The sequence below is a fragment of the Aedes aegypti genome, chromosome 1 (genome assembly GCF_002204515.2).
Source record: "Aedes aegypti strain LVP_AGWG chromosome 1, AaegL5.0 Primary Assembly, whole genome shotgun sequence".
NCBI lineage: Eukaryota > Metazoa > Arthropoda > Insecta > Diptera > Culicidae > Aedes > Aedes aegypti.
The window spans coordinates 157,516,297-157,530,373 of NC_035107.1; the positions used below are offsets into that span (position 1 = coordinate 157,516,297).

The 14,077-nt window shown below is 41.8% G+C and overlaps 1 protein-coding gene across 6 annotated transcripts in view; it reads left to right on the forward strand.

Moving 5' to 3' along the window:
* The first annotated feature begins 276 nt into the window (after positions 1–276).
* The window catches only part of LOC5568535 (suppressor of cytokine signaling 7), a 48,855-nt gene continuing 35,054 nt past the window's right edge, over positions 277–14,077 (forward strand). Inside the window, exons 1-3 of one of the 6 annotated variants that reach the window (XM_021852054.1) lie at positions 277–1,056; positions 11,048–11,059; positions 11,207–11,456. In XM_021852054.1, the coding sequence (XP_021707746.1) occupies positions 11,324–11,456 (133 nt within the window). In that variant the 5' untranslated portion in view covers positions 277–1,056; positions 11,048–11,059; positions 11,207–11,323. Of the gene's footprint in view, positions 1,057–11,012; positions 11,060–11,206; positions 11,457–14,077 lie in introns of those variants that run through there. The other 5 variants (XM_021852057.1, XM_021852060.1, XM_021852064.1 and 2 more) reach the window with 5 other exon arrangements.

Here is a 14,077-nt window from a genome sequence, read left to right on the forward strand (position 1 = left end):
CCCCATATGATTGGTGACCACGTAGAAAAACATGGTTTTCCAAAAAGTTCCTGAAATAATTTGCAAGTTGATGTTAACATTAATTATCGACGTCACATGGAAGATAACATTTTATAGTACAAGTCACTTGCATTTAAATCATATTTTTTGCTGTTTTTCTATGCATTCCATGACGTTTTCCTTAGGCGGCCCATATTGCCCCGACCACTCCTATTTGTTGGTTCATCCGTCCGTCAAGGTTCCGTCAATTGATCGAGATGATGGTTTTTCGTACCGTTTACTGATAAGAACTGTGCAACATTCGTGCCGTGTGTCTTCAATCGAATAGAAAGCCATCGGATTATCGCGTCCGCACTTTATGCTTAGTTGCTGGTTTTCCAGATGTTCTCGGTGCCACTAACTGAACAGTGTATTCCGCTTGTTGCCTATATGCGGATGGTCCTGTTATAATTCTACGCCTACCGTGTTCGAATAGACAAGCCACGCTCGCGATTATTCAGAACCAAGGATGGAAAAAAATCTTCTCTAGCGACAAACAACACGGTATTTGAACGATCTAAGAGGGCCGTCGCTCTTGCAGCAGCATGATTTGAACGCCTCACAACGCGCGCATTGTACCGACATATGGAGCATCCGATGCAATGTTTGTCGCGGGACAAAGAGTTTATCGGATGTTGTTACAAGTAGCGATCAACTTGAATCATGGCGAACTCGCGCTATTATTTTTCGTTAAAACCATGACCGAATTATTTTAGAAACACAAACATTATATCCGAAGGGAAATCAACAGTTAAAAATTGAACAATCCCCAGAATGATAAAACTATAGCTCGCGAACACTTAATCGCTAGCCCACATGCAGAACAATGCATTAATCGCGGAGCGTAGTTTGTTGTGATATCTTAACGACAAAAGGTTAATCGTTGTTGCTATGATCGCACGATAAAGAACAACAGCGATGCATCGTGGATTTTGTCATGATCACTAGATTTCCATCCTTGTTCAGAACTTCTTTCGGCGGAAGTCACAGGTGTAGTGTATAGAGTGACGTTGATAAGTAATGAAAAAAATGCTTGTGTAAATCAAGTCAAAAAATGATTTTGTTTGAATTTAATAGTTAACACCTAAAATTGGCAGCCCTTGCAGTCGACATAAAGCTTAGTGAAATTTGAGCTTGAGCTTGATTGGCCGCCCGTTGATGCTACTCCAGTATCGCCAGATCAGCTGCTCTTACACAAGGAACCAACCGAAGTGGGACTAACAGACACCCTCAGTGTATAAGTGCTGGTGATCTTCTATTTTTAGGCAACAATGGCACTTCGTTGCTTGCGTCCTTGCGTCGATTGTCTAGGCTACCTTAAGCCGGATCTGGATAACTGTTCACCGCTGATTCTACACTAGGTATTCACCTCCACTTATCTCGGTACTGCGAGAGATTGACACTGTTCGGAGTTTAGTTCCTGGATGAATACAATTTAAGATTTTAGGTCACAAACGAATCGAACTGTAGGAATTTGGTTACCAAAAGAGCCCCTTTCCTTGGCATGCATATCCTTTTTATATCGCTTAGGATGATGCAGCAAAACCCATGGGTGGAACATTTCCCGGGAGGGATTTGCTTCCGCACAGTTGGTACAGGGCGCCATGATGCAGTGCATAAAGAAAGAATGATGATGTAGGGTTTTATAGGAAGGGGATTTGAATTCAAATATTTAAATTATTTTTATTTACAAATTGTTTTTTTTTTTTAATTCATTGATTTCATATTAAGGGTAATTGATATCTTTTTTTTTTAAGGCGCTCTGTGCTCGTGGCCGGAATCAGTTGATCTGTAGCTTCTTTACCGATACAGATCTATTTTCAACTTATCTATATTATCATCTACTTTCACTCTCTCCCACTCTCTTACTCTCACACCGAGCAGGTAGGAGAGAGCTCTGCTGTTAGTGAGGCTAGCTACCTGCGAAGAGGGTCAGTTTGTCTCAGTCACCATCTGATACTGACGGAGGATGGATGTGCTCCCCAAAGCACGGTCCTCCGTGAGGCATCTTCTGGTGGCTGGACGGGTTTTTTTGTGGAGGGGCTGGGAATCGAACCCATGACCTTCCGCTTATGAAGCGAAAGCGTAACCTCAAGGCTACAGACCCCCCCTTAATTGATATCTTAGGATAGGAAATATAGGAATACTATTTACCATGCCCACACAGTTACGGATCACCCACAGTGACGGATCATTTTGGCATTCAACATCGGATAACTCGCTCAAAACATAAACGTTGACGTAAAACTTATTTTTCCCATGTTATACTATTTGTCTTCTACCATTTGTAATGTTAAGCACAACATTCAACCGCTAAATAACGGTGTTTTTGACAACTGTTTAGTTGGTACCACACAGCTATCATTATATGGTCGTTTTCTGTAAGAAGTGCCGTCAGCATTCATAAGCTCCCACAGGTGGTAAAATTCAAATGTTATAGCATGTTTTATGCTCGTTTGCTTCGATTTAGTATGAATTCATCTTTGGAAAACATTTTACTTGAATTTTTATTCAAAATACCGAATATTAGCACTTCTAACTAGTGATCCATAATATGGACCAGGAAATGATTGTTTTCCACGGTTATGGATCACTTCCAAAGAATGAAGATTTCTGCTATTTTATGCATTGGATTCGACATTTTTAGACAACAGCACTAAGGATAAAACTAATTGATACGGTCCACATTAGCTTATAATTTTGTAATTAGATTACTTTCAATTTGAATTTAAAATATTATGAATTAGAATCCATCTCCACGTATAGAAAATATCGCATAGATGAATCTGCATAAAACGCATTTGTATAAGCTATTGTTACCTTTTTGTGCGTTGCATCGACATGCACGTCAGATCCTTTTTTCTTTCATTCGGTTTCTATTAGACTTTCAGTAAGAGATCAGATAGCCACCAACAGCGTGCGAATAAAGTGTACCGAGAAAAGTATTAAATATATTTGCCCAGTTCTTTAATAAAACAGTTATTTCGTTAGTTGAGTAATCGCGTCGTGTTTTGGAGTGATTGTTTCCCGAAAAATAAGCCCGTGATTCGACCCCCTGATACAACATTTTTGGTGCCGTGACCAGGATCACGGGTGTTGGATTTTCCCTGGAATCACCACGACGTTCGGACCCAAGCTAACCCCACTTTCACCCTTCGGAAGGATTGCTCCAGATAGCAGTACCTGCTCAAAAAGTACAAGGCCTGTTGAAGACAGGCTCCATGTGAGTATCTGTCCATTCATCTATTGTGCTTTGAGAGGTACTTCCTGGGTCTTCTTTTGACCAATTTAGGATTTACACGTGTTGCTGCTGTTGGTGTTGGGCACGCAGTTGCTGTTGCTGCCGGTGCATACCCTGGTATACCTAACCGCTACCGCCTATCTGTTCATCATCCCTATCGTGTTCGACGAGACCCTTCATCCACGCACTCGGAAGGTTTTCAGTGCCGATTGGATTCAGTGCATCCCATCTTTGCATTCCAACCCATCCCAATTGCCATCTTTATCGGTGGTTACAACTAGTTCCAGTCTTACCATTAAATACAAGGCCTGTCATTGGACGGGCACAGGTGAGTGTCAGTCCAAATACTTACCGTCATCCAAAAGGTGCTTCCTGTGTCTCCTGTCCATTCACAGCCTCCGGTGACGTCATCATCACTTCCTCGGCATCATGGCGGAGAAGAAAATGAAGTCGAAGGAGCTGAAGCGGAAAAACACCATGGATTCCATTCAACGAATAGAGGACTTCCTGGTAAACTTCGATGCAGAGCGAGACAAACATGAGATAACGATTCGTCTGAGCAGGCTCGATAAATTGATGGAGGCATTCGAATCAATTCAAGGCGAATACGAGGCATTTGATGATTCTCCAGCATTTGTGGCGGCAAACGCGAAGGTAAGGGCTAAGGTGGAAGAACAATTTTTCCGGGTAAAAGGCGGTCTCATGTCGAAGGATATCCCCCCTCCCAACCCAGCGCAACCTCTCAACCAGCAAGTGGCACCCGCCATTGCTCATGTAACCGGTGTGAAGCTCCCAACCATTGAACTCCCACGATTCGATGGCGATTTGAACGATTGGTTGACATTCCGCGATTCGTTCTCTTCGTTAATCCACTCATCGCCAGAAATTCCTTGCGTCCAAAAGTTCCAATATTTGCGATCGGCTTTACGTGGTGATGCATTAAAGTTGATCGAATCCCTCACAATTACGGCGAATAATTATGCTCTCGCTTGGGAGGCTCTTCTTGATCGCTACTCCAATTCCTATCTACTGAAGAAAAAGCACTTGCAGTCGTTGATGGTCCATACGAAGGTATCCGGAAAATCCCCAGTCGCACTTCGGAACGTGGTAGAAGATTTCCAGCGGCATGTGAAGATTTTGAATCAACTTGGTGAGCCGACGGCACAGTGGTGTAGTCTTCTTGTTCAGCTTTTGTGCGCGCGGATCGACGATCATACTCTGAAAGAATGGGAAGAATTTGTTTCTGGTAATGAAGATCCAACTTACGAAAACCTAATACATTTCCTGACGCGGAAGATTCGTACCTTGGAATCCTTACACATTTCGGCTGAGCAACCCTACACGTCCCAAGGAAAGCACTATCCCCCTGTCAGGCAATCGAAACAGCAATCCACCTCGTCGCCGAAAATCAACTCATTCTCTGCAGTGGAACATACACAGCCCAGCTGCCTTGCGTGCAGCGATTGTCATCCTTTGGTCAAATGCCCGGTGTTTGAAAAGATGCAGTTGAAGGACCGCTTGAACTTGGTGAATACCAAACGTATCTGTAGCAACTGCTTCAGAAGCAATCATTTCGCACGGAATTGTTCCTCCAATTTTTCTTGCCGGCATTGTCAGAAGCGGCATCACACCCTATTGCATCCAGGGTTCGATTCTCCAGGAACGAATACGGGAAATTCAAGCTCCAATCAGGTCAATCGGCCGGTTTTCTCTCCTCCAAAACAAAGTGCTGCGAACGGTGATGTAGTTTCGAATTCATCTGGTGGAGCAAACGTAATATCCTCCAATTCGGTGGTAGAACCCCGCAGCGTCAACGTGTTCCTCTCTACCATCGTCGTCAAGGTTCTGGACGGTTATGGAAACGAACATCTAGCACGAGCCTTATTAGACAGTGGATCACAATGTAGTCTCATGAGTGACCGACTTTGCCAGCAGCTTCGATTGGTTCGGCATAGGATTGAGCAACCTATTCTTGGTGTTGGTGAGTCCCAAATTCGAGCAGTTTGTTCGGTTAATACCGAAGCTCGGTCGAGATTCGGAGATTTCTCTATTCCGCTCAATTGCTTGGTACTCAAGAAATTGACTTCCGATCTCCCCGCTGTTACGATCCCAATAACGAACTGGAATATCCCCAACCAAACTGATCTCGCCGATCCAGAGTTCAATGTGCCTAGAAAAGTGGATCTCATCATCGGTGCGGAACACTTTTATGCAATCCTACAAGGTGGCCGGTTTCCATTAGGCCCTAAGGCACCAACGCTTGTAGAAAGCAAATTTGGATGGTTCGTTTCGGGAAAGGCTTCCTATGAGGCAATGCCCCACACCTTAGTATGCTGTATGTCCACTCTTGATTCACTTAATCAGAACATAGAGAAATTTTGGAAGTTGGAAGAACTGGATAGAGCCCTCCCTTCACCAACCGAGCAATATTGTGAGGAGTACTATAAGAAAACGGTTTCGAGAAATCCCGACGGCCGGTACATTGTAAGATATCCCAAAAAGGACAATTTCCAAGATATGGTAGGTGAATCTTTGGTCAACTCCAAGCGGCGATTAGAAGGTTTAGAACGGAGGTTGGATAGTAATCCCATCCTGAAAGAGAGATATCATGCATTTATCGCTGAATTTATTGAACTGGGACACATGCGAAAAATACTCCCAACTGAACCTGAACCGCACACGGTTTGCTACATTCCTCATCATGCGGTTCAGAAGGAATCCAGTTCGACTACCAAGGTACGGAGCGTGTTTGACGCCTCCGCTAAAACTAGCTCTGGATTTTCCTTAAATGAAGCACTACTTGTCGGCCCTGTCATCCAGGATGAACTGTTGGACATCGTTATTCGTCTCCGAAGGCATAAGGTTGTACTATTGGCGGACATCGAGAAAATGTACCGCCAGGTTGAAATCCATCCCGACGATCGTCCCCTGCAGCGTGTGTTGTGGCGCTTCAACAAGAGCGATCCAATTACTAAATATGAAATGACCAGAGTGACCTACGGATTAGCCCCATCGTCGTTTCTCGCAACACGAACACTACTTCAACTGGCCGAAGACGAAGGTGATTCGTTTCCTCTCGCAGCATCAGCACTCAAGCAAGACTTCTATATGGATGATTTTATTCGAAGCGTAGCGACTATTTCACAAGCAATCCAACTACGCAAGGAGATGGATGAATTGCTGAGACGTGGAGGGTTCCCCCTTAGGAAATGGTGCTCAAATTTCTCCGAAGTTTTGGAAGGTGTTCCATCTGAAAATTTAGCCAATCCATCCAGCCAAACTTTCGACCCGGACGAAGCGATAAAAGCCTTGGGAATTTCTTGGGAGCCAGCATCCGACCAATTTCGCTTCAACGTTGGCCCTTTTTCGGTAGATGCACCAATCACCAAAAGTAAAATTTTGTCCGTCATTGCCCAACTATATGATCCCTTGGGTCTGATCGCACCTGTTATAGTTCGTGCCAAAATTCTGATGCAACTCCTGTGGACAATTTCGATCGACTGGAATGAAGAAGTGCCTGTGGAGATACGAACCATTTGGGAGAGTTATGTGGAGGATTTGACCCTGCTGTCCGACTTCCGAATCAGTAGATTGGCCTTTGATGTGGGGGAGGTGCAGTTTCATTGCTTCGCGGATGCCTCCGAATCTGCCTACGGAACCTGTGTCTATGCTCGGACTCTGAAACCCAACGGCGAAGTGAAGGTGGTATTACTCGCATCAAAATCACGAGTAGCACCTTTGAAGAAGCGCAGCATTCCCAGACTGGAACTGTGTGCAGCTCAACTGGGTGCTCAATTATCATCAAGGGTTGTAGCTGCACTGAAAATGGAAACCACTCCCGTCTTCTATTGGACCGACTCAACGGTAGTGCTACACTGGCTCCGCTCACCACCACAGACTTGGAAAACTTTCGTTTCAAACCGAGTAGCAGACATTCACACCCTGACGAACAGTTCTAGATGGTTTCATGTACCTGGAGTGAGCAACCCTGCCGATCTTGTTTCCCGTGGGATGCCCGTCCCGCAATTCCTAAGCAGCAGAGAATGGATCCATGGCCCAGATTGGTTGGGAGAGGGGGAGGAAAACTGGCCGAAGCTAAACCATTCGCAAACAACACTTGCTGATGTAGAGAGCGAACGGAAAACTACCACTTTGTTGTCTCGCACTCCACTACCAATCAACCCTTTATTTTGCCGTTCGTCATCATTTGATCGCTTATTACGAACCACTGCGTATTGTTTGCGATTCTGCCACTATACAAGGAAGGGACCAAAACAACCAACGATTGCACTGACTCCTATTGAGATTGAAACTGCCAGAGATCGTTTGGTTAAAATTGTGCAGACCGAATGTTTTAAACCAGAACTCACCCTGCTAAGAAAAGGAAAACCTGTTGCCAATAATTCAAGCCTAAAATTGCTCAACCCATTTCTGGACTCTGTGGGCATAATCCGAGTCGGTGGCCGGCTAAAACTATCGACAGAATCGTACACAACAAAACATCAAATTCTTCTACCTGGTTTTCACAAATTTACCAGATTGATGTTGATGTCATACCACTGTAAATTGATCCACGGGGGAATATCACTTACGCTTGGCGTAGTGCGCAACGAATATTGGCCCACTAATGGAAGGAGAGCAGTGCGTAGCGTAATCCGAACATGCTATCGCTGTACGCGTGCAAACCCTCGCCCCTTGCAACAGCCCGTTGGTCAGCTTCCTCTTGCCCGAGTTACGCCAAGTCGCCCCTTCGCATCCACAGGAATCGACTATTGTGGCCCAGTATTTGTAAAACCCGCCTACCGCAAGTCCGCCCCCACCAAAGCCTATATTGCCCTCTTTGTGTGTTTCAGCACTAAAGCTGTACACATTGAGCTGGTCGGTGATCTATCGACAGCTTCATTCCTCTCAGCTCTCCAGCGTTTCATAGCTAGACGAGGAAAGCCCGAAAATGTATACTCAGACAATGCCACTAATTTTGTCGGAGCAAAAAATGAGTTACATGCCCTCTATCGAATGCTCTCAAATACCGACGAAATAAATCGTATCTCGTCCGCTCTCGCTACTGATGGAATACAGTGGCACATGATCCCACCTCGTGCCCCTAACTTCGGCGGCCTTTGGGAAGCCGGGGTGAAGGTCGCAAAAAAGCATCTACTTCGTCAGTTGGGTAGCTCACCGTTGCTGTACGAGGACCTAGTAACGATCCTAGTGATAATTGAAGGTGCAATGAATTCGAGGCCATTAGCCCCGCTTTCAGAAGATCCAAACGACTTTCAAGCCATTACGCCAAGTCATTTTTTGATCGGCTCATCCTTGCAAGCCCTACCTTATCCGGATATGAAGGACGTTCCAGTGAACCGGCTTAGAAACCGGTACGATGTTATCCAGCAGAAGCAGCAGCTGTTCTGGTACCACTGGCGGACAGAGTACCTGAAGGAGCTTCAACGCTTATCAACTAGTAATCCACATTGTGTCGTCCTAAAAGTTGGTCAAGTGATGATTCTTCAAGACAGCTGCCTACCGCCCGTACGCTGGCCTCTCGTTCGTGTAGTGGAACTGCATCCCGGACAAGATGGTGTCACGCGCGTGGTAACAATTCGCACTCCAACCGGAGCGACTATGAAACGAGCGGTGACGAAGCTGTGTCCGCTGCCCATAACGGACGAGGAAGAGATGATCTACACAGATGCAGCAACTGACCACTCCAGTCCAGGTATCGTCGTAGAAGACTCTTCGAAGCAGCTGTGAGTAAAACGATTAAGTATTTTGAAGAGTTCACTAGAAAGATAGATTGATTTGTAGTGAAATGAGACATTTCAGGTGGCCGGCCTATGATACGGTCCACATTAGCTTATAATTTTGTAATTAGATTACTTTCAATTTGAATTTAAAATATTATGAATTAGAATCCATCTCCACGTATAGAAAATATCGCATAGATGAATCTGCATAAAACGCATTTGTATAAGCTATTGTTACCTTTTTGTGCGTTGCATCGACATGCACGTCAGATCCTTTTTTCTTTCATTCGGTTTCTATTAGACTTTCAGTAAGAGATCAGATAGCCACCAACAGCGTGCGAATAAAGTGTACCGAGAAAAGTATTAAATATATTTGCCCAGTTCTTTAATAAAACAGTTATTTCGTTAGTTGAGTAATCGCGTCGTGTTTTGGAGTGATTGTTTCCCGAAAAATAAGCCCGTGATTCGACCCCCTGATACAACACTAATAAAACATCAAGGCTTGTAAATTTCATATTTTACCAGACAAAAATGGGTGGAAAACTTGGTGTGGAGCGGAAACAGTTCATGTCTCAGTTACTACAATGCAGTATCACAAAAAAAGGGCACTTTACCCTTGTTTCCAGCTCTAACACTGCTATTTTTTGCAGTTATATATGACACATTGTTAACTTTCACCATACCATGCAATACAGATGCATTGAGTTGAAAATCTCTTGATTTTGCGCACTGATCCGTAATATGTCACAATTTGATCCATAATATGAAAATTGATCCATAATATGGTTTTCAGGAACCGACACAATTTTTAATTTTTATGCAATCCCATGGAAATATTACACTCAAAACAGTTTACTAACCGAAATTCCAATTTGAAACGATTCGATTCGTGCTTTTAAATTACAATATTACGTTTTCCATGTCGTTTTATTGAATTCTATAGGTTGGACTCCACACTATTTGATCCATAACTGTGGGGTCATGGTACATATTTATATATACAACTGATGGTTTCCTCGCCTTTGGTAGTACCAATTTCTGTTGCTTCCATACATCGGGGAAGATTCCCGGTCCCGGTGCCTCATTTGACTCGAATGATTTCATGACTTCTGCAAGCTTTTCGTTCGTCACCCTCGCCACATCTTCTCCTCATCTGCCGCCAACGGCGCTGGGGAACTTGTGTGGTGATGTGGGAAGAGTACATGGTCCTACCCATTACCACTCTGTAGGCGTCACGCCACGAACTCCCGTTGGCACTCTGGCATAGACTATCAAAGTATGCCCGTTTCCGATTCTTTGATTGTTTTTTTGATAGCTAACTTTGCCTCTTTGAATGCTGCACTGCGTTTTCTCTTTGTGCTTCTGTGCGTGCGCGTTGCAATCTTCTTCTAGCCGGAAGGCAGATCACTAGAAGATTTGTAATTGATTCGCACTACCAGTACAATAGCGGCCTGTCCTCTCTAGGAAGGACTTTTCTCGGCATGGAAGCATCACACGCTCGTAATATCACAGCAACTAGCAACTACCCAAGTAACACAAAGCATTATAACATTGCACGTATTCTACTGCATATCAACAATACTGATGCGACCTTGCTTTTATTCGACAAGAGCTGTCAAGCAAAAGAGCATTAACGCTACATTACAAATGTATCAATGCACTAATATTACTTTATGAATTGCTTGGTTGCTTTATAAACATTCTTGCATTAGTTCGACTATATCAGGGCCTTTTCCACTTTTAAACTACTTTAATGGTAGGCTTAAGGCAATGCAGCTGCTTAATAAAAGCAATGTTATAGTGCTCCATGGTTACTTGGGTAGTACGCTCGTAATATCACGCCTCAGGGCTTCAGTTAAGTCGAAGTCGTCGAAGTGCGCTGTTTTCCAACCTCGGACTTGGGTCAAGTTATATCGCACTGCCCTCTGCCCGCCAAACATTATACTACAGTATCTAGTACCTAGTAGTTTAAGGACTACAGAACGTCACGTCGATAATCGATTCTGCACCGTTTCTGCGGAAGGTACCTACTTAGGTAAGCCTATTACATATCTAGGTTCATTCATTAAGTATAGGTCATTTGCTGTATCGCGACACATAACGCTTTTTGCGGACTGATTTCCTTTTTTTAACGTGACAAAAATTGCATTGGTTGAAATAATTTAAACTCTGTTCTCCTCAGTCCCATTTCAGAAAAACGAATTTAATTTGAAGAGAAGGCAGGGACCCGTACTACAGGAAGCCAACAATAGGAAGCAAGTGATCAACAAGAAAACGCAGTCGTCATACGCTGCAGAACATGAACGAGACCAGAAGAGGCGCAGACGGTCACGCCAAACAAAATGTTTTCGGCACCAAGTCTAAATCGATAGATGATTACTACAAAAAGTCCAGTGTATCGACGCGTAAACTACCACCACTGCCTATGTCAGGTATGCAGTTAGATAGCGGAACTTTAGTTGGTGTTAAGGTCTGAGGTCACGCTTCTCGCGCGAGAGAGGATTTTGAAATTTTCAGCGGTTGGAACAGAATTTCTCGAATCCTACTCAGAATATCGTAATTTCCGACCGAGGAGCTCTTCGAAATCTTTCTTAGAATATTTTGTGAAGATTTCATAGTTCAGGCTTCAGCCAAATTACTGACAATTTTTGGGGACTAACCACCGTTGTTTGATTTTTTAAAATATTTATAGTCAATTTATCGAAAAACCGGCTCGAGTAAGCCTGCGTTTTGTATTTATGTTCATTTTGGTATAATAAAAAGTGGTGTACATGCTTTTAATTTTGAGTAGTCTCGATTTAAAACCAGGGAAATTTTCAAAATTTTCAGGATATTCTCCGAACTTGAGAGACAACATTCTCTCATTTTCTCCGAGCCTGGAAAAATACGAGAGCACCAATGATCGCAGTTGGGCGTAGGGTAGCCAGCACAAGATCACTTAGTATTCAGCAGCATTTCTGTTGGTATGCTCTTGTTATGAACAATGATATAAATGCACAGCTTACACACTGTATATGTTCAAAGAAATTTTAAAATATTACCATATTCATATTTTGCATTGTATCAATCTGTTTTATTTTCATTTGATTATGGTAAGCATGAATTGGACCAATAGTATTTTGGAAACCCTATGCGGTTAGGAATCACTCTGTCCCTTTGGCTATCTGTTTCCTGTTGCGGTGCGTTTAGCAGTACACGTTATGAAGTGCTCGAATCAAAACTTATCAAAAAGTTATCATGTTATAATGCGATGATCACCATATTGGTTATTATTTGGCAACATGTGCTTGAACAATGTATATCAACAATGTTAAATAACAAAAAAAAAAAACAATCAGAAACAATAGTGATGGATCAGGCGAATATTTCTATTTGTTGAGAACATTGTTGTGAATAGGCAGATCATCTGGAAGAATATTCAAACTAATAAAGCTCTTTTTGAAATTCTTCAATTTTGTATGAAATGTTATGATTTTTCCTACTGAAAAACTACCGTCGATGAGAGTGACAATGAATCAGACGGTGCAGTTATAATCTTCATAGTATATGCTTTCCAGATTCTGAGATTCTTTCTTCTTCTTCTTCTTCTTCTTCTTATTTCTGAGGTAATTTCATAGTTATTTGCAAATATATTAAATTTTTAGGAGAATATTTATGCTCATTTATTTATTAATACGCAATTGGTTTGGAAGAATATATGTGTGCATTGGGCAGGTTTGATATAATTTTCCAATAAAAAATAGTTTTGGAACAATATTTGTGTTAAATAAAATTGTTTAAAAATGCGATAAGTTTAGAGATTGTTGGTAAGGATTAGGAAATTGTTTGAATTATGAGATTATTTTTCAATACTTAGGAAAAATATCGGTAAATTATGAAATTGATAATGAATACAATTTTCTGATACCCAGCAGATCAAATGGATGTATTTGAAAAATGTTGCAAACTTTGATTTTTTTAATATATATTTTTTGAACACGTAGGAGTGTTGGAAGAATAATTTTTTTATCTATAAATGTTTGAAAAATATGAGATAACATTTGAGTTAGTAATTAGCGGTACTTTGGTGCTTGAGACAAAAACGTGTTCCGCAATGTTATATTTTTATGCGAGGGACCTTTGGAAGAAATTATTTCTAAATTATTTGTGAATGCCAAATTTTTTTTTTTTTGAGAATTTATTTGTTATAAAGGAATGTTTAAAACATTTTCAGAAATTCTTAGAATTATTTCTGAAATATTTTCTGTTTACGTGAGAGTCTTGGAAGAATATTTGTATTGTATCGAAGTGTTTGTTCATAACGTAACATTTTCGCAACATTTTTAAATTACTTTTTTGTGCTTGATTTCCTGGGATAGTTTTGTTCCATTGAAGAGAGTTTGAAAATTTCGGTAAATTTATTGAATGTTTCTAAATTTTATGTGAATACATATAGTTTTTGCAATTAGTTATGTGCCCAATGAAATAATTGGAAGTAGTATCAAATTCTTATGGTGTCAAATGGTAATATTTGAAAATTGCGGGAAAGTTTGAGATAATTTCAGAATTGTTTTTCAATACGTTATACTCTTGAGATATTATTTGTGATAATCTGATTTGTTTTGTAACTAATCGAAAAACTCTGATATAATAAAAGTAGATTATTTTCGAGATTTCAAGATTTTTTCCAGGAATGCCTCCATACTTTCGATTTGGTCCCTTTAAGAATTTCTCCCAAGAATTCCTGCGAGAATGTCGTCCAAGAATTCCCTGGGGATATTGTCCAGATAATCTTTCGAAGATTTCCTCTGAGAATTTCATTAAAAAAATCCTCCAAGGATTTCGTCCAGGAATTCTCCTGGGTTCATCCAGGAATTTATATGGAAATTTCACGTGGAATTTCTCCGGGAATTTCCTCCAGGAATTCCTTAGGAAATTTCCTCAAGGAATTGGTCCGAGAATTTCCTCCAAGAGTTCCTCCGTAACTTCAAGGATTCCCCCGGGGATATCAAGAACTACTTTTTTCCAAGAATTCCTTCGGGAATTTCAATGATTCTTCCGGAGATTTTCCCTC